Source organism: Ictidomys tridecemlineatus, chromosome 3, assembly GCF_052094955.1.
Source record: "Ictidomys tridecemlineatus isolate mIctTri1 chromosome 3, mIctTri1.hap1, whole genome shotgun sequence".
In the NCBI taxonomy this organism is placed as follows: domain Eukaryota; kingdom Metazoa; phylum Chordata; class Mammalia; order Rodentia; family Sciuridae; genus Ictidomys; species Ictidomys tridecemlineatus.
In genome coordinates this window covers 129,560,317-129,580,371 of record NC_135479.1, presented here as the reverse complement: position 1 = coordinate 129,580,371, position 20,055 = coordinate 129,560,317, and the positions used below count along the sequence as shown (strand labels likewise).

General features: G+C 49.8%; 1 protein-coding gene and 1 non-coding gene across 11 annotated transcripts; both read right to left on the bottom strand.

Annotated features, from left to right (window-relative positions):
- Positions 1-528: 528 nt before the first annotated feature.
- Eif4g1 (eukaryotic translation initiation factor 4 gamma 1) lies at positions 529-19,135 on the bottom strand. Of its 10 annotated transcripts, none has more exons than XM_021730339.3 (34): positions 18,978-19,135; positions 18,128-18,184; positions 17,810-17,903; positions 17,430-17,516; positions 16,931-16,951; positions 16,172-16,348; positions 15,880-15,979; positions 14,522-14,634; positions 13,609-13,701; positions 13,340-13,409; positions 12,234-13,058; positions 11,874-11,962; positions 11,591-11,777; positions 11,369-11,502; positions 11,091-11,249; positions 10,741-10,929; positions 10,364-10,561; positions 9,874-10,020; positions 9,433-9,669; positions 9,167-9,271; positions 8,904-9,063; positions 8,594-8,694; positions 7,663-7,765; positions 7,337-7,439; positions 6,869-7,101; positions 6,606-6,724; positions 6,325-6,497; positions 5,784-5,909; positions 5,546-5,627; positions 4,304-4,402; positions 4,074-4,208; positions 3,862-3,943; positions 3,581-3,721; positions 529-1,162 (listed from the first exon to the last, which is right to left on the bottom strand). In XM_021730339.3, exons 3-34 carry the CDS (start codon positions 17,867-17,869, stop codon positions 978-980), a joined length of 4,833 nt encoding a protein of 1,610 aa, XP_021586014.2. In that variant the 5' UTR covers positions 17,870-17,903; positions 18,128-18,184; positions 18,978-19,135; the 3' UTR covers positions 529-977. The 10 variants fall into 10 exon arrangements, with proteins under 10 accessions (XP_021586014.2, XP_021586016.2, XP_005331097.2 ...); XM_021730341.3 differs by having other exon boundaries at positions 10,741-10,926; XM_005331040.5 differs by lacking the exon at positions 16,931-16,951.
- Positions 8,774-8,848, bottom strand: LOC120884663 (small nucleolar RNA SNORD66). Its single transcript, XR_005727084.1, has one exon. It is a non-coding gene; the product is annotated as a small nucleolar RNA SNORD66 (small nucleolar RNA).
- Positions 19,136-20,055: the final 920 nt, after the last annotated feature.

The following is a 20,055-nucleotide window of genomic DNA, read 5'->3' as shown; positions in this document are numbered from 1 at the left end:
TAGAGCGGGCGGGGCAAGGCTGACGTCACAGCCGCGCTGAGGGAGCTTAGGGCCGAGTTCGGAAACCGCTGGTCCTGTCTTAGCCAGCCTCTGCCAAGCCACCTTGAAGGCAGGGGAGGTGCTCTCTTGTCAGTGCTGCCACACTACTCGAGGGCAGAAAATCTTGCTGAACCCAGTCCCCTCAGTAAGAGAAGACATCCTTAAATCAGAAGGCCTTCTCTGCCATCTGATGAAACCCAGAGACTTCTTGACATACAGGGGAATGGATCACATTCAGGTAAGAGCAATAGTCCGGCAACTATCTTCTATTAAGTACTCCACAGGTACCAGACTTCCCTCTCCTCTCATAACCAAGAGTGAACTCCTCACATCCCCTCCGGAAGGCAGTGGCTTCTCAAATCTCCAAAACCATGGGTCAGGAGAGGTGCCAGGTTACAGGAACAATGCTACAGTGCCAGCTCTGGAAAGAAAGATGCCCACCTATCCATATCCCTTCTCCAAAGGGAGCAGGCCACAAAGCAGAGGCAGTGAACTTAATTGAATTCATGTTTAATAATTACAGGCACCGTGCCCCCCCCTTCCCCCTGCCCAGGCAGCAGCAGGGGTGGTGCAGGGGCTGGGGCATATGCCCCCAGCAGCGAGGACGGCAGTCCCAAGAGTGATTTTCAGAAAATAAAAAAGGACCCCAGGGGCAGGCGGTGGTGCCCTCCCCCCAAGACACACCAAATTTCAAGACTTTATATATAATATATCTCTGTGCCCCAGGGGGAAAGGGACACCTGGCAGCATCCTGGAGGGGGGCCCCAGGCAGCCCCAAGCCATCCTGCCTCTTCAGCCACTTTATTAGCTCAGACACATCGCACTACAGGCACCCACTGCCACCACCGCCGCCGCTGCTGCCGCCCCCCTGCAGTCCAGGCGGCTGGCCGGGCCATCCGCGTGTCCATGGGGCTCCAAGTCCCCAGCCCCACCCGCCCTCAGTTGTGGTCAGACTCCTCCTCCTCGGCCTCACGAAGCCAATTGAAGAAAGCTGTGACAGATTTAAGGGCCACTCCCTTGCCCTGCTGCTCAGCGGGATCCTTGCTGCTCTCCCAGCTGTAGAAGGCGTCTTCCTTCACCACATCTTCATCATACAGGGCATCAAAGAACATCCGAAGCAGGTCTGCAAGCCATCAGGACAGAAGTTAGAAGTGACTGGCCACAGCCATGCTACCCTGTCCCTAGGGATTCCTCTCTGTCCCTAGGGATTTCTATGTTAAACAAGGCCCTGACCTACCACCCTGACATTTGTGTCTTGAGCCTTCCAGAGTGACTAGGCCTGACAGGATGCTAATCTCATGATCTAAGAGACAGAAGTGAGTCAGCCATCGAAAAAAGCTTTACAAACTTGCCCAGCCTCACCTCGGCAGCTTCAAACGTCTCTACTTGTGATATATTTAATGTGGAAAACTACATGCAGAATTGGTACTCCTGGATTTAGGGACTCACAAGTCTACCACAAATGTTAAGGGTATAACCTGGGACATCCACCAGTCCCCACCAAAGATCTTGACCTTCGATCCCCATTTCCTCTTCCTTCCCATACATCTCCTGAACCCTCTCCAACCTTTACACTTTTGAGGGGTACTATCTCCTTTGCCAGAAGACCCTTTCTCTTTGTCACTTTCCTAGTAAATCTCTACAAGATTCAAGTACCCCCCCCCCAATGCTTTAACCCCTTCTCCAGCACTGGCTACTTCAGGGCTTCCTTAAGCACTTTCCACATGACATTGCCTATCTTTCCAAACCAAAGGACACTCCTAAAAAACAGGACAGAGTAAGTGAAGTATAGGATCTCAAGTCTCAACTTGAGAAAATCTTAAGAAATCCACAAACTTCTCCCACCCCTGTGCTTCAAATCCCATGCACACTCCCTCCCAGAGGACCCCATTTAATCAAAATTATTCACTCTGCCCTCTATATTCAAAAGCCCAAATTTCTCCCAGGTACACAAAGGGCCCCCTTAGAACCACTAATTCATAGCTCAATGTAAGATTCTATCTATACTTGCTGTCTCCCTTTCCCATCTCAGTCATTATTTCAGTCCTTTCCAACCCAGAGCCTAATTCCTGCGCCACCAAATACTGTTTTTGCCAGGGTGACAACATGTTTTTACATTTCAGAAATCCTTTCAAGTCTGCTCTTACTGCACTCTCTGAAACATGGTAGCATTGTCTTCTACTTCCCTATCCAAAACTATCTTTGTCCACAGGTCATTGTCCTCCTTTAGTGCCAGCCCGTTGTCATCCCCAGTGTTTCATCCCAACCCCATTGGGCAATCCTACATCTTCTTGTGACTTACACAGGTACTTAGTACCCTATGCTAGGCACATCACAGATGTGCTTCCTAACCTGGCTACATTCTCCCCAGATGGATCCAAATTCCCATCTACCTACCTACCATTTCTGAGCCCTGACCCCGGAACACCATGAACTCAACTTGACCCAATGTTTCTCACCCCAGTGGCAGATGGCATCATATTATCACCTCCCCTACTCAAACTACTGTGAGAGCCACTTGTGACTTCCAATCAGTTATGTCCCCCACCCCAGGCCTATGACTAAAAGCTGTCAACTCCATTTCCTAAGTATCTCTTGAATCTGCTCACCCTTTTCCCCACTATCCACTATCACCAGGAAGATGGAACAATGAATGTCAATCTCCTACACTCTCATCCCAATCCAAACCATTATTTCCCAGTATAGCCAATGATCTACTAAAAAATAAAAATTCTTTTCTCCCTTGTTTCAGGCCCTTTGGGCCTTACCTGGCCCTTAGGTAAAATCCCAAAGACCTTGCCATTCACACAGCCCTGCAGGACCCAGTCCCTGTCCATCTCTCCAGCCCCTCCTGCCTCATACCAATTGGTCACTGTGCTCTCCTGCACTGGCCTTCCCTTCAGCAGCTCATCTGTCTCATGTCACATTCCTTCTACTTGAGAATCTATATACACAGTGCCTTTGGTTACGAGGGTCCTCCATCTGTCTCTTAGCTAATTCCCACTTACCATTCCTCAGACCCCTCTTTTCAATAACTTATACTTGTTACTGACTCCACGCCACCACGGGAACTATGCTAAACTTCCTATGATTACCCCCAATGCCCTGACATATGTCAATTCGCAGAATGCACAATCTCAGATGTTAACCTAAGCCTCAGTCTCCTTATGTGGAAAATGGGGATAATACCATCTACCCTAAACAACAGTTGTGATGATGAAAAGAAGGCAAAGTTAAGCAAAGCATTTCAGACTTGTGCCAGGCAGAGTGGGACAAAAGATGCTATCATTTATCATCTCTGCACTATTGGCATCTAACAGATAGCTAGGCATAAAGCAAGTAATCAATTAACCTTCAAGGCTGAGACTAAACCAAATTTGTAGGCAAGGAAAAACTATGCAGGGCAAAGTAATCAAACCATCAGGGCATTTTGCTCTCCACTTAATTACCCACCTTTCTTGGTTTGAGTCCCTTCCACAACCACCCCCTGCTATGTGGCAATCCCTCCACCCCACCTCTGTCCCTGCAGCCTGGCTCTTACTGGCGGGCTGCTCTAAGGTCACTACAAGGGCTTGGAGGGCATAGAGCGCTTGCAGCTCCTTCTGCTCATCACATAGATATTTCTGTAGCAGTCTTGCTCGTGCTTTCAGCACTGCAACATCCACTCGGAGAGGAGTCTCAACTATAGGGAAGAAGAAGGGATAAGTGGAACAATGCAGCCTTAGAGTGGTTCAGCCCCAGGAGGCCAGACTGAAATCCTTTTCCCTCCCTTTTGTCCGTGAGGCCCACCCTTTTCCCTGCCATCTCCCTGGCTTCTCTTACAGATAATTGCAGAATAGCAGACAGTTTTCATAAGGGCTCGAACTAATGTGTTGGATGCTATCTGTTGCTCACTCAGGTTGGCCTGTGCAGGAAAAACAAATGGTCCATAAGTTCTGACTTGTTGCCCCTCAGCCTCCATGCTTGCCATCCTCCACCCCACCACAAGAAATGCCTTTCTTCTATCCCTCCCCCAATATCCCGGAGAAACATACGTCTATCCAGTCAAACACCCGCTGGTTACTGCAACCCTCCTTTAGCAGCTTCTCCAGCTGCCTGCTCAGCTCCTCGAAGGGGAGTGCCCTCTGGCCAGGGCTTTCTGACTCCTCTCCTAGGGTATACTCCACCTTCTGCAACCAAATATGCCCAGTCAAGAGATCAGATGAGGGAAGAAGATGACTAGCTAGATTCAAATGCTAAAATTAATGTTTTAACAGCCCCAAACCTGTTCAGCGACAAATGCACCAACGTCCTGGCCTTCGGGTAGAAACTCTTTCCAGCTGAGTCCAGCCTCTCGCCAAAGCATCCCTACCTTTTTGGGACCCTGGAAAACATAAGAACAACTAAGCAACCTTGTATCTCTCCAAAGATCCAACAGCTCCAAAACAGACATCCAACAAATATTCACTGAAAACCCACTAGGTATCTTCTAGGAGCTAAGGATGCCACAAAGGCAACACTTAGGCAGAGCCCTTCCATGCCTTCAGTCTAGTGCAGAGTACAGCTGCCAGTCAAATATGCAAGTTACATTAAAAATAAAAGAAAAAACAATCTCACGCATTACTACAGTGTTATGATGCTAGGGTGGGGGAAATGATTTAAGCCCCAAGGAAAAAACATCAACCAGCTTTTGCAGGATTCTCATTACTAAATCTTAAAAATCCAAATGCCTCACTCGAGTGTCTTCCATTCTTACCTACATTTCTCTTTTTTTGATACAGCTTGTCATTATCCCAAGTAACAAATGTGTGCTTATAGAAAGATAACTTGTAACACAGTATGCCTACTTGTTTCCTAAATTCAGAAAATGTTAGAAGTCCTCACAAAATAAACAATCAGTCCTTTTCAATCTAGTCTCACTCCTCCAGTTTCCAGGTAGCTGAACTCCTCTGCAATTGCGTATCCCAGCTTCTCACTACCACAACTTGCCTTTCTCCATCTTTTCGCCTTTATATTCGTCAGTCACCAATTAACTTTCAAAAGCAGCTTCAGCGCCTTTCAAAGAAAACCTTCTGTCGTGAACACTGGCAAATACTTAGCAACCTCACAATACTTAAGATACTCCTTTTTCAACTACTGTTTCACTCTCCACCATACACTGTGGCTTTTAATAAGCTGTCATTTCTTACCTTTTCTCTACCAACTAGTGTTTCATAACTGCATTTCACTCATTGTATCCCCAGTGTTCACTAGGTTGTAAATATTCAAAGGAATGCTTGTTGAATGAATGAATGAATCAACAACAGTGTAGAATCTTACACTGCTATTTTCTTTGGCGTTCTCCATAACTCATGATAGAAACTATATGAAGGAGAATGCCCACCTCAACATTTCCTCTCAGATACCAACATGGTCTTGCCATCACCAAAACTCTAGCCCAAGAAAGGACCATGTGGATTCACAGCCACAGGGAGTAGCAAAAACCATACAGAAATCATGCATACCACCCAGTAAGAGGCCCACTCACCATGCTTTTGCATAGAAGGCCCAGGATCTCCAGCAACAGGGAAGTAGCTTTGCCTAAAGGTCTCAGAGGCTTTGTAATCTCCCTATAAAAAGAGAAAACCCCAGTGATGACAGCTTCTATGGCCTTCTCACCACCACTCCATCCCTTTCCAAATATAGCCATCCAACCTATCACAGCTCCCTCCCTTCAGTCTTTCCTACAGTCTCTACCTTCCCTGAATTCCAAGGGGGGAACTTACCTGAACAGCTCTCCCATAGGTATCCCACCATCCTGCAGAATGGGCGTTACCAATTCTGCCAGGTAAAGCCACACATGGGGGATGTCAATTTCCATGTCCTCAGCCAATTCCAGGATTTCATACAGCCTGCAAAGGGAATTCAGTCAGGCCATCTTGGATAAGATAGCCCAGACCCCCACTCTGCTTCTGGGTTAACATGAGTTAAGTATCAACTTATGGTACTCTCCAGGAACATTTTCTAAGAGAGTTTATCTCAAGCTAAGGTCACCTTCTTGTCCTTGGATGCCTCACCATCCTCAAAGTAATGTTGACCAAGATAGTTGAACCTACATTGTTTTGAGACAAGGTCTTACTATGTTGCCCAGACTGGCCTCGAACTTGCATCTCCTGCCTCAAACTCCAGAGGAGCTGGGATTATAGGCATGTACCACCATGCCCAAATGGGCCTACACCCTTAAACACAAAGTTCCAGGGGTCCCAACAAAGGGAAAAGAATTTATGGGTATATGAAATATGAGAGGCCCACAGAAGTTGGTCATACCCTTGGTAGTACTGGGCAGTAGAAAGGTGCCCAGCGCAGAGCAGCTGGTGCAGCAGCCGCCCCATATGCTCACGAGCAATGGTGCTGCGCTCCAGTGTGGACTCAATGCCATGCCGCACAAAGATGAACAGCAGAGAGGGTGAGGCCAGCTCCTGCACACACTGCACTGCCTCCTAAGGGGCACAGGGAGAAAGCAGTCAAGCCTGGTCCAAACCCTGCACCCCCATATGCTCCCACCCTACCCACCTGGCAACAGCTCAAGCCCACCCCCCACTGCTGACCTTCATGTCATTGAGATGGAGATATTCCTCGATGATGGCCTTAGATTTCTTTTCCAGCTCCTCCTCAGAAAGTGAGGCCTTCGGGGGACTCACCGGGGGTAGGGTGGCTTCCCGCTTCACTGAGGGGTGGGGGGAGAACACAGATCCCAGATTCTTTAGTTCTAGTCTTCTTAGCAAACAGGGCCTGGACCTCCTGAGAGATAGGGACCAGCTAGTCCTACACTAGCCAACACCCTTTCTTCTCCATTCTCCCAGCCCCTCACCAGCATCTCGCCCACGGTCCCGATCCTCTGTGAGGCTAGCTGCCTTGCGTAGTCCCTCAGGCTGGGAGGGCCGCTCTCTACTCCGCTCTTCCACTTCTTTGCTGAAACTTCTCTTAGTGGCAGGTGTCCGTGCTCGATCAAGTCGGTCCCCACGTTCACCTCCTCGTTCACTCCGCTCTAGTCTATCTCCCCGGTCCCCAGTTTTCTCACCTCGTTCCCGGCTCAAGCTACTCCTGGAAGAAAGAGAGGCACATTGTCTCTTACCTGTACTGCCAGGAACACACTCATGTAATTATCCAACATGCTGAGCAACTGCTGGGCCTCTTTGATGGCATCAGGAATGTGCCTTAAACTTAACCAAGGGCTTTTGGAGCATTACAGGTGAGAAACTCCCAGGTTGGGGAAAACAAGAAAAACCCACTCATAGTATTCTCAATGTCAAGAACAAAGACCTCTAGAAAATCTCACCTCTGCACCACACGTCTATTATCTGTGCTCTCTGTGGGTACTGCTTGTTGAAGGGCTGAGAAGCGATTCAATGTACTAGTAGCTGGGCGAGCAGCTTCTGAAGCTGGGGAGGCAAAAAACCTGGATTAAAATCTCCACTTTCTTGCATTTTCTCTCCAACTTGCCAGTTTAGAACACTCAAGTCCAGGCTGAGAAAGCAATTAAACATCTAGCACCACCTATTTGCCTCCTGCATACCTAACCACTCATATAGGTATAGGTAAGGCTCTGCCATCAAGAGAGCTTAGATTAATAACCACTCAGCTCCTTATAGTGGGCTTCCATACCTGCATCTGAGGGCTTGGCTCCTGAGCCCCCACTGCTGCCCTTGCCCCAGCTCAGTCGCCCTCCAGGTGCAAAGAGCTGGTTGTTGGAATCAATGGAGCCAGGCTGCAGAAGAAAAGGGAGCAGAGAATCTTGGGTCTGACCTGGCCAAAGTTCTTGGCCAGTACTACCACACACAGCCACACCAGTAGTGAATACCCCAGATCAGGGGTCAGGCAAACTTTCTGTAAAAGGCCAGAAAGCAAAAAATTTACTTATATTATTTCGCTTTGTAAGTCAGAGTCTCTATTGCAACTACTCAATTCTGCCACTATAGCATGAAAGCAGTCCTGGATGACATTTAAAAGGAATGAATGCGGCTATATTCCAGCAAAACTTGTGTGTGTGTATATATACACATTATACATGCATCAGGAAATGGAGATTGAACCCAGGGACACTCTACCTGAGCTACATCTCCAGCCCATTTTTTTCATTTTTTTTTTCCTTTTAAGATGGGGTCTTGCTAAACTGCAGAGGTTGGCCTTGATCTTGAGATCCTCCTGCCTCAACCTCCCAAGCAGTTGAAATTACAGGAGTGCACCACCATTCCCAGCACAATTAAACTATAGACACTGAAATTAAAATTTTATGTAATTCCTGTCATGAAATACTATTTATTTTTTTATTTTTCTCAACAATTTAAAAACATAAAAACTATTCTTGTCTCATTGGATATACAGAAGCAGGTAATGGACCAGATTTGGCATGTGTTAACAGTTTACCCAGACCAATGTGAATAAATCCCTAGGAGTTAGTAGTTCTGTCTTTAACAATCTAAATAGTGAGTCTAAAAACTCAGCAACTACCTCTCCCATCATACAAAGATCCAAACCTGAGTTTGATGCTTGCTGATCACTCTTTACCCTCCACCCCACGAGCACATACCCATACCTTTGTGATCTTGGTGAGTCGTGAAGTGTCAATGGGGCGGCTGCCTTTGCTGATAGGAACTGTGTTCCAGCCACCATCATCCACAAGTGGAAGGCCACGGCCTGGGACAAAAAGGGGGACATACTGGAATAATGAATAAATCTTAGTAGCCCCTTCCCCTTGGGCCACCTTAAGCCTCCCTTCCTCAGATCCTCAGTTCCATCATGGGGTCTCAGTGGCCCAGACACGTGGCACTAACAAGAGTCATCAGCGGAAAGAATAACCCCTCAGTCCCTTCCTGCCCATTCCTTCGTCCTAGCCTCCAACTCACTAATGGGTGGGCCTGGAGGGCCACCCCGACGCTTGTCGCTGCCCTTGGCCATGAGCTGCTGCACTTTGATGTGTTCCCGATGCTCTTCCATCTCAGCTTCCTTGTGGATCTGGTCAATTGTCTTAGGACCCTGATCCCCTCGGCGTGGCACCCAGTTACTCTGTGAAGAGGAAGCCAGTTGTAATTTTATTAGGAAGGGCCAGATGGTAGTATTAAGAACTGGGAGTAGCAGACTGGTGGTAGCAAGGAGGGAACACTCATACCTGTCGCAGATCTAGCACATCCTGTAGCATGAAGCGGATGCGAGATGATGTCTTCTTTTCTTTAATGATTTTTTCCATCTGGTTGAAATATTGATCCATTCGGGGCTAGGAAGAAGCAAAGAGATCAGGTCAGGAACTTGTAATAAATACCTCCCCTTCCAATGCTATGGCTCAGCAGCACAGACCCACCAGACTAACAAGAATGTCATCAGTGGACTGGGCCACACATGCTTCAGCCTTCCACTTTCACACTGAAGTGCCCCTACCTTGGCTTTTGCAAAGTCCAGGTCTTTGCCAATGGTGGTAAGCAAACGACAGAGGCATTCCAGGGACTCTTCATCATGGTTCTTGAGTAGTTTGACCACACAATCATGCATTATAGCCTCCGTTAACATCTTCAGCTTGAACAACTCCCCAATAAACTTTATGTTCCCTAAAGAGCGCCGCCGGGCTATGTCCCGAGCCTCTTCCAACTCTTCCTTCAGGCGTCCCCGTTCCTCTGCCTGCCAGTCATAGCACAGGAATCCATTTCAAAAAGACCAGACATTTGGCTAAAACTCTTCTCTACCACATGTATATCCAATAAAGGCAGAGATCCACCTACCAAGGATGTCAACAACCCCCCTTCCTTATCCCCACCCAAATTCTACAACCTACTAGCACCTGGAGGGTAGTAATTAATTTAATTTAAAAGTAGGTTTTCTCACCGTAGCAGCTTCATCCATCTCTTTTTGTTTTTTTTCAAACACTTCATCATCATCTTTGTCTTTCTCAAATTCTTTCTGACATCGATTTAACAGCAGTTTTCGGAAGTTCACAGTTACCGTTGGCTTTTCTGTAGTGGGCACTTTCAGCTGTTATGTCAAAGAGAATGTCACACTCAGACCTGTCCAGGGCAAGGAAGGTCAAGAGTCGTCTTCTTCTTAATGTATTTTTTTGGTTGTAATTGGATACAATACTTTTATTTATTTTTACATAGTGCTGAGGATCAAACCCGTGAGCACTGTACCACTTAGACAAAACCCCAGCCCCAAGACCAAGAGTCTTTAATCACCTGACCCGGAAGACCTCTGACCCTGACTCTGCCCCTTCCTGGCTGCCATCAACAGCACAGACAAGAGGGGAACCCAGAAGCTAGACTCTAGAAGCCTTGATAAGAAGTTAGATGATGAGATTTAGAAAACAGTGGAAACTAACCGCCATGAGGCAACGGCACATGTTGGCATAGGCCACAGAGAAATTGGGCTCTGAAATGGCCTTCTCAAAGATAAGGTCAATGACCCCTTTGAGGCGTTCCTCCGTGTCAATGGCCAGCTGTGTCACCTGCTTCATAAGCTGTTGGAACATCTGGGGTGTCAGCTTATTCAGGATGGAGCGTACCCTGCGGAACAGGTCCTGTAGGGAAGAAGGGACAGAGAAGTCACAGATATAGTGAGGTTCTGAGACAAAGGCTGCTAGGAAGGACATGAGAGAATGGGGGGAACAGAGTTAGGTACTATTAGTCAGTATGAGAGCAAAGTGGGTTCAGATCTCTGAAAGCAGGAATAGAGACCAACATCAGGACTTGCCAGTACCTGGGTTTTGCTGCCATCAGCATCCTCTTCACCGCGATCCTTATCAGCCGCTGTCCGCTTGCTGCTAGGTTTCCAGGCCTTCTCTGCTTTGTTCAGTTTTATATCTTCAGTCATCAACACGGTGGCAATGATTTTGCGTGGTTCCTTTCGGGGACCCTGCTGAGAACGCCTGGGCCCCAGACCAGCCTGCTAAGCAAGGGATTAGGACAAGTGAAGATACAAAGTCCAGAAGCACAACACATGACCCCGATACCACACATCTCCAGGGCAGACTTCTCCCCATCCCAAGACAAAACACACCTGAGACCCTGACACCTTGCCCATCTGCCTCTTTAGCTAGCCCCACTCACCGGCCCTCGGGGCAGCTCCCCACCTGGCCCACCCCTTGGGGGCCCACGATTGCTAAGGGCTGGTCGGCCAAAGTTGGCAAAGGATGGAGTGAAGTCTGGACCACAATTTATGCCAGGTAGCCTGGAGGGATCCAGTGACCGCAGTGGTGTTTTATTGGCCTGCAAAGAAGACAAAGAAGGTCTCAAAAGCAGCCGGAGATTACTGACTATTCTTTCTGAGCCTCAGGCTCCTCTTCAGTCCATCTCAAACTTACCCTCCTCCCCATCAAACCACCAACCTTGTCAAGCACCACATCAGTAATATGGGGCAATCCCTCCGGCTTCTGCATACTGGCAAAGATGAATTGAAAGCCAAGCAGGAACTCACGGTCATAGCGCTTTTTCTCCTCAAGATTCAGAGGCTTCCACTGATCTGCAACAGAAAATGCATCAGTCATATTTCTGTCTCCAATGGCCCTGACAAGAACAATCAGTCATTCTCAACACTTCCTTCAGTATACCTGATCTGTATTCATATTTCTGTTCCCCAGGTTGGATGTTCTCAGCATTGTGGATTTTGTCCTCCTTTGAGTCCCAAGTCTCATCTGTTTCCTCAGGTCGTGGGGGCACACTGCTACCCTCAGACTCTGGACCTGGATTATTGCCTACGGGAGGCTGATTCTCCACCTCTGGTACTGCTGGGTTTACCTGTAACCATACAACACCCAGTTTGGGTTGCAAAATAACCACTGTTTCATACCCAAACTCTATCCTCTCCCTTCCCCTATTAGCTGTTTTCCTTACCTCCTTGAAGGCATCCAGAAGGTCTCCCACAGCCTCCTTCTTATTGAGCTCCTTAATTTTCCGTCTCCTCTTTGGCACGGATACTGCCACTTTAAAAAAAAAAAAAAAAAAGTGGGAATAACTTAAAGAGTACCCCAAACCCATGGAAAAAATACAAAGTAATCACAGTACAATCCTTTCTCTTCCCAACCCACCCACTCTAGGCTCACAAGTTTTAAAAGTTCTTATTCTAGCTTTTAGGTTGGTTCAGTCACAGGGCTTCCATAACCCAGAGGATCTGCCCAAATGGGAGGTCATCAATGAAGAGAAGAGCTCCACCCTGCAGCTTGCCCCACCTCCACCATCCAGCCAACACCTTACCTTGAGTGGCTGCTGGCGCCTCCAAATTCTGGGACAAGTGGGCTGGGACAGGGGCACTCTCTGGAGGGAGGAGTTCCTCTCCTCCCTTCTCATTCTCAGCTTCTCCTACTTCTTCTTCTTCTTCTTCCTCCATTTCCTCCTCCTGAGCAGAGGAAATAGCTGGAGGAGCCGAAGCTGGAGAAACTGAAGCAGCAGAGAGGATGGTGGGGGAAGCCACTAATACGGTAACCTCCTTTGCCTGCTCTTCTGGCTCACTAACTGGGCTTAAGTCCACAGCTGGTGGCGAGGGGGCTCCATTGAGCAGTTCCTCAGGTTGGGCAGTTGGAGCAACAAGCACAGGAGATTCGGAAGGGCAAGCCGGAAGAGTGGGAGGAACAAGCTCTGGACTTGATTCCACCTCTGGTTCCAGATCCTCAGATGGGACCATGCCATTAGGCTCATGAATTTCCAACTTGTGAGATGCCACGGGAGTGGGAACCTGGAGAGGACTGGAAGCGAACTCAGATTCTGGAACTGGTTTGCTAAGTGTCACTTCTACTTCCAGTATAGGTTCAGCAAGAGGAGTGGGTTCTGGAGAGAGGCAGTATGGCTCCCCAGTTTCACGGGAGATAGGAGTAGATTCTTCTACAGACATTTGTATCATCCCCGTTGTCATAGTGTCCCCAGAAATAGAAAGGACTCCGAGATTAGGCTCAGACCCCGGTTCCAAGATTGGGGGAGGTGATGGGGTCGGAGAAGGTGATGAAGGCTGGGATTCTGAAGGGCTGTGCTCTGGGCCAGGCAGACCTGACCGGCCCCCAATGATTGCTCCCTGCGACCGGTCATCTGCACCACAGGAAGGAAGAATGAGTATCTGAAGCCAAGTCCTTCACTGTTATTACTTCTCCTCCTACCCAGAACACTCCTAATTGAACATTTCCATCTCACCCTTCAAACTTCACATTGAAATTATTTCCCCTTCTCATCTAAAATACCACCCAGCGTTGAATCTACTACCTGAAACCTCATTCTTCTGTAGTACCCAGTTCAAGTCAATCCACCTTCTTGGAATTTCCAATTGCTACACTCTATTTCCCATAAAAGCTCCTTCCCACTGGCTTTCTTACCTGGCCGGACAATGACAGCAACCTGGGGCGTCTCCCCATTAGCTTGAGGCTCCTGACCACCTCCCGCCGTCTGCAGGACACAAAGGGTTACCAAGTTTGCACTGAACAATCCCACAACCTTTCTTTACTAGGCCATTTCTACTTTAACGCTGCCTAGAAATTCAGGAAAGCAGGGAAACAAAACCCTTCAGGAAATACACAAGGTACTTAGGAGCTCAAGATAGAAAAGTCATTCCAGTCAAGGTATCATTCAAAAAAGGAGGCAGTACCTGGGGAGGGGTGGGTGTGGAGGCAGTGCGGGCCCCTGACATGATCTCCTCAGTGATATCCTTCCCTCCTTGGTTTGGATCCCGAATTCGAATCTGGGGAAAAGAAAGCTATGGAATGAGCGGGAAGCAAGGAGGAGCCCACCTCTCCACCCCGCCCCACTCCTAAGACTCTGGGCCAACCCCCCACCCCCTACTGGGCAGTAGGTGGGTGGGTGCCAGAAACCCCATGAGTTCTACTGTCAACCCATCCAGCTGCTCTTGCAGTCCCTGCCCTAGCCCCCACCCCTAAGAGACCCTTGACCTCACAGAGCAGCCCTGTACATCACAATGCCCCTCCCTCCCTCACTTCTGCCCTGGCCAGCAGTCCCCAAGTCAGTGGCTGCATACCCTGGGGCCCAGGACCCCCATCTAGCACCCAGCTGGCTCACTTGTGGCTAGTCAGCCTGATCTCTGGGGGCAGGGCCCAGATCCAGTGGGTGGAGCCAGGGTGACTCAGCGGCTTCCCCAGCCCTGGCACCCTATTCTGGGCACCACGCCCAGGGCTTGAGGACTAAGCAGAGGCGGAGGCCTCCAGAGCTTCCAGGACTAGGGGGTGGGGGGGTGGGGCCACGGAAAACAAACCATTTCCAAGACAAGCCATCAGAAACCCAAAACCAAGCATAGTTCTTATGAACCCCCTACCAGAGCCCAAGTCTCATGGGGATTTCCCTGCTAGCCACTTCAGTCTTCCCATGAGTTAAGTCTAAACTAAGGTACCTTAGTACCTTACAAAGAACCTGAACATTCTGTGACCCCCCCCACTCTCTCTGCATACCATCAGTTGAAGACTTTTTTTAAGTTCTTGCTCCCACAGGCACAATGTCCCAGCGGTGCTAGAGTTCTCCCTGTTTCAGAGCCCCCTGCAGCTACTCACCGTTTTACGCTCCCTCTTTGGAGCAATCTGGGGTGGCTGGTTCATCAAAACTGGGGCGGGGGCCACGCCAGCAGGAAACTGCTGCACACCTTGGGCTGGGTAGTAGGCGCCAGCTTGGGGGAGGGGGACAGAAAGAAAGAATGGTGGCGGCGTCAAGGCCCAACTATATACTAACGCCTGCTTGAAGACTTCCCACCTCCAGAACCTCTCATCACCCAAACCAGCCCCTTGCCCTGCCCCGCCCTCCTCCCCCAGGGAATTAGGTGTCTGTCAAAGCTGGGGAACCAGTCTGAACCGCGTTTACAAGAATTCCTGATACTGACAGCACGCACGCAGGCACACACACCCCTTGTAGGCAGACACTCCTTTCCCACCACACACCAGCTACCTGAAAGTCTCTATTCTATTCCACAAGGGACTCCATGTAAGCACTTTAGCCCCAGCAATACGCACACATGTACTGTGAAGCCGAAAAAGAATCAGCTCTTTGGCTGAGAATGAGAAATAAGAGATTTGCTAACTCTGTGTTCAACTTAACCTAAGTCCAGTTCTAGCATCCTGCCCCTTTGCAGGGGGAAAGGAAACAAACACACAAAAAACAGTATGAACTGGGTTCGGGATAAAGACAAGTTAATTCCTCAAAGCAACGGACTCCAAAATGAGATGTATCTGTAATCTCATCCATAATTTCCACCTTTTTTTTTCAAGGACTGCCACAGTGTTACTTAAATTAGCCATACGTATACACAAACACAACTATACATGCATTAAAGATACATACTCAAAATTTTTCCTGGTAGAAAAAAATTTTAGAAACCACTGGCATAAAGAACAGACTAATCCTTTCCTAGAACATAAATAAAACACATCTACAAAAACCTCCCCCAAATCATGCTATATGCCAACCCCTAACCACAGAAGGAGTATCACAAGGAAAGTCCATTAACAGATTCTGGAGCTGGAACCAAACCCTACATTTTTTTTTTGAATTTCTTTTTATAGTTGTAGATGGACAGAATGCCTTTCTTTCTTTTTCTTTTTTTTTCTTTTTAATGTCGTGCTGAGGATAGAACCCAGTGTCTCACACATGCTAGGGAAGCGCTCTGCTGCTGAGCTACAGCCCCAGCCCCCAAATCCTACATTTCTTGACATGGAGACTTCAATTCTGTTGGCAGAGGATCAAATCTCCCCTCACCCACCAACACCAGTTAAATATTGAGCACCAATCCCTACCACCTATTAGCCCTATTATATTTAGACCAAAAGCCATGCCTAGGAAGGATCTTATGCTTTAGAAAGTAATAAATCAATTTGGATGCTTTCTAGGACATTCTCACCTGACTCCTTCCCCCGCTTACCGTAAGTCCCAAACTCAGTGGGGCTTGCACCGGGATAGAAGCCTGGAGCTCCTGGCTGCACAGGGTACTGCTGTGTCGGGACAACATATGTGGAACGCCCCTAGTGGGGGATGGGGAGGAAGAGGGAAGAGGAATTGAGGGGAGCTTACCAACACCATATCAGACTATAATGACAAAGTAAAACAAGCAGTTCCACCCCAAGAGAAGAGATGGGACTAGAGGGTCAGGGTGGGAGAAGTAAGGATTGGGGTACAAGGTCTGTGGCTTACTGACACCAAACTTCCAGCCTCACCTGTCCAGGGATGTAGTAGGCCCCCTGGGAGGCTGAGTAGGAGATCTGGGAAGGGATCATCATTACTTGGGATCCAGCGGGGTAGACATGGGCAGCTGGGCCAGGGCGGGCGGGGGCTGCACTCTGCACTCGGGTGGCTGCACTGCTTGGGGGCTGGGCCCGGCTAGGATAGAAGTGCTGTCAGGAGGGAAGAAAGCAGATAGCATCAGGAAGGGGAGGAACTTGAACAGCAAAATTAGCACTCTACAATGTCTCTGTACTCTGGAGAGAAGTACTGTGGGCTTCAGAGCATGGAGACCAATCCTTCCAAAACCCACTTGATCATCTAAGGGTTAAGTGGCCTCTTGTACTCACTCATACCCTCCAAATTCAGATGAACACCTTGCATCCATGTGTATATTTAATTACTCACTGCCATGCATACTCATGTCACCTCCACCAGACTACCCCACTGCAGAGAATTCCTAACAAACAGATGCATCATGCCTAAAGTAAGGCCCTTTCAGGCAACACACTCCCCAGCATGCACTGTTCCACCTAAGGCACTGAGCAGCTAACTGCTAACATGCAAGTCTCCCAGTTTCCAGATACTCATTCTTCAATATTTAGCCCCTACATGCATAACTCAGCTCAAACTCAAGACCTAAACAGCAAATAAGTCCCCACCCTAAAGACCCCCCAATTTGTGTCTAGCCCCTGACTAGATAGAGGGCAGGGTTGAGATCAGGAGACAGTCCAGGATTAGGAAAGGGGTATTACCTGCAGAGACCTGAATCCTCCCTGAGAGCACATGGGGATAGGAAAGAAGAGAATTATCCCCAAGGTGATGGGGGCAAAATGAAGGAGGTAGGAAAGAAAACTACTTAGTGAGGAAGAACTTGGGGAAGAGATAAAGGCAAAAACTAGCTGGAATGTTTTTCTCAACACAGTCCAAAGAAAAATAGGAAAGGAGAATAGAGCAATAGCAACCTCCCAGGAAAAGGAAATAGGAAAGCAAGAGTTGGCAGCAGGGCCCATAGCACTGTCCCCAATCTCACGCATAAGGACCCCAATAATGCCACCCTCACCAACTACATACTTCCTCAAGGGACCAGTCACCAAAATCAATAGCACAAAGTGCAGAGCCAAATGAAAGAACACAAAGCAACTGTCAGGAAGTTGGGGCCAGGTACACAGCTTCCAGTTTCCATCCTAGGCCCAAATTTGCAGCTTTCCAGTTTCCACCCAGGCCCCCTACTCCCCTCCCAAAGCCCCTCACCTGGCGGGGCTGAGAAGGCGTGTTCATTTGTGTTGCTTGTGGCGTACTGAACACCACCGGTGCTGTCTGCCCCGGGGGAAACGCTGGCTGAAGGGGGGAGACCAGAGTTCAGCAAGAGGGGAAGCCCGGTTGGGGCTGAAACCCAAGCTGGTGAAATAAGGGGAGCAGATCTGCGGCAAGAGCCTCAGCAGTCTACATACCCCCTCCCTGTGACAGCCCCCAGGGACAGCCATGGGCCCTGTCTCAGTTTGGCAGCAGACAGCTGCACTTTGCCCTGACACTGATGGTGCTGGGAAAATCCAGAGGTTGAAACCTGCTCCTGTCGGACTGCCTGGTCTCCCCCACCCCCATCCCAGTCCTGCTAATTCCTCCCTAATTACCTGAGGGAGTCCAGGGGATGGGGTGGGTGGGGGGCCTGTGGGCTGTGGAGCTTTGTTCATTTCATTTGGTGCCACATCAGGGTCCCCCCAGCACCTGTTAGGAAAGAGTGGAGCTTGGAAAAGGGAAGAGACCCAAGCATAAAGCAAACTGAGTGGGGTAAGGGTTGAAGCAAGGGCTGGGTTCAACACGGAGCCCAGGAGGTGCCAAGGGAGTGAAGGAGCAGAAAAGATTCAGCCTGTGTCCCCACCAACATGTTGTCAAACACGCATCACATCCACCCCACACCCGGGCCCTGCTGAAACAGCCCCCACACTCACCCCCTCGGTAAAGAATAAGTCCACGGTGCGGCCTACAGGTTCTGGGCATCCGAGGGCCTGGGGTTGGGAGGTGAGGGGTATCAACCTGGCTCCGCGGGGCCCAAGACCAACCAGACCGGAAATTCCAGGTCTCGCTGGCACCAGGCTCCCGGATCACAAACGGAGCAGGCTGCTTCGGCCGTGGTGTCCCCACCCCCCACCACCCGGGGACACACAAGGTATCCCTGCCGCGGGGGCACCCGCGCGGAGCCAGAGGCGAAGCCTGCCGCCGCCCAGGAGTGTAGGCCAGGAAGGGCGGGAGTCAGGCCCTAAAAGGCCAGGCGGGCGGCGGCCACAGAGAAGCCGGTTTCAGGCAAGTGAGGGTCGGCCTGGAAGGGCGGGCGGGGCTGGGGGCTCCTCCCTGCCCGCCGCCGCCGCCTCCCTCCCCTACGCCCTCCTTGCGCAGCGCCGGCCAGTGCCAAAGAACAACGTGTCACTTCCCGGCGGCCCGGCCGCGAAGGGGGGAGGGGGCGACAGGCCAGGAGCTGCCGTGCTTGTGCCCGCAGGCTGCCGGGCCTCCTCGGGTCGGGTGGAGATGGCATATCACTTCCAGCGAGCCGGGCGCCCTCCCAGCCCGCAAGGCCCGCACGGTTCGGCCCCGCGCTCCCCCACCCCCACTCGCAGCCAGGCCGGGCCAGGCCGGGCACACGTGGGCCGGGGATCGGGCCCCGGTAGGCCGGGGCCCGGGTCTGGGCCTTGGGGCCAGGGCGCCGGGGCGGCGGCGCAGGGTGGCCGGTCCCGGCCCGGATGGCGGCGGATGCGGGGGGAGGGGGTGGGGGGGCCGGGTCGAGCCCGGACATGGCGGCTTTACCTTCAGTCTCCTTCAGTCCGCGCGGCCGAGCCCCACGCAGCCGCACAGACGTAGTCCACAACCATTTCCGGCTCCCCGCACAGATCCCGCTCGGCGGCCACCGCTTCTCCGCAGGCGCAGCCGGCGCCCCCACGTGACCGGCGCCGAGGGCGGAGCCGCGCCGGGCGCCCAGCGCCGGGGAGCACATGGGATTTGCCCCGCCCCGTCACGTGACAGCTACTACCCGCCCCCGTGTCCCCTTCCGAACTCTGGAACTCCCAGACCGACCCCTTTCTCTGGCTGTTTGGCGGTTCTTTAGTTCATTCATACTTTGCGCAAGTATTTATTCAGTGCATACTAAGTGCTAGGCGAGGTGTCAACCCGGAGTTGAGAATACTAAAATTAAACTTGGTGCTGGGTAAGTAAATTATGGTACAATGCTTATTATACAGCCTTTTAAAATGGTGTACATTAGATCATTGAAAGGCTTCACAAAAGAAATTAAATGTTACCCTAAAAGAATTGAAACATTCTAACTAAAGAAGTAACTTGAGTAGCCTCGTTGTTTACAAAAATCAGACACTCCTACGGAGGGGCAGAAGTCAGTCATGAAAAATTCAGAACAAGGACAGAAGCAGCAACTGCGAGACCTTTGCCAGACAGCCAAATATTGGAGATCAGAAGGGACAGTCCTAGCTAGAGTGGAAAACGGTACTGGGAATCAGCTTTCTTGGGTTTTAATTCAAGCTCCATTACTTATTACCTAGCTGCATGCCTATTGCCTACTTACTATCTGTTGTAAAATGGAAAGATTTGAAACTAATCTGGCTCATGTCCTAAGCTTTTTAACCACTGTGTTTTTTCTCACAATGGTAACATCCACTCTTGGATTGTGAGGATTAAAGGAGTTGTAATTTCATGTGAAAGTGCTTAAAACAGCGCTTTGGTAGGTAGTTAGCAAAGGGTATCCTTACCACCGTTTTCAGCACCAATGGTGAACTGGTCACTTAATATAAGTGAGCTGTGTGATCTACAAAAAAAATAGTCTACTATTCTTTCCACTGTATATGAAGGGCACCTAGACCTTACACTAATGCCC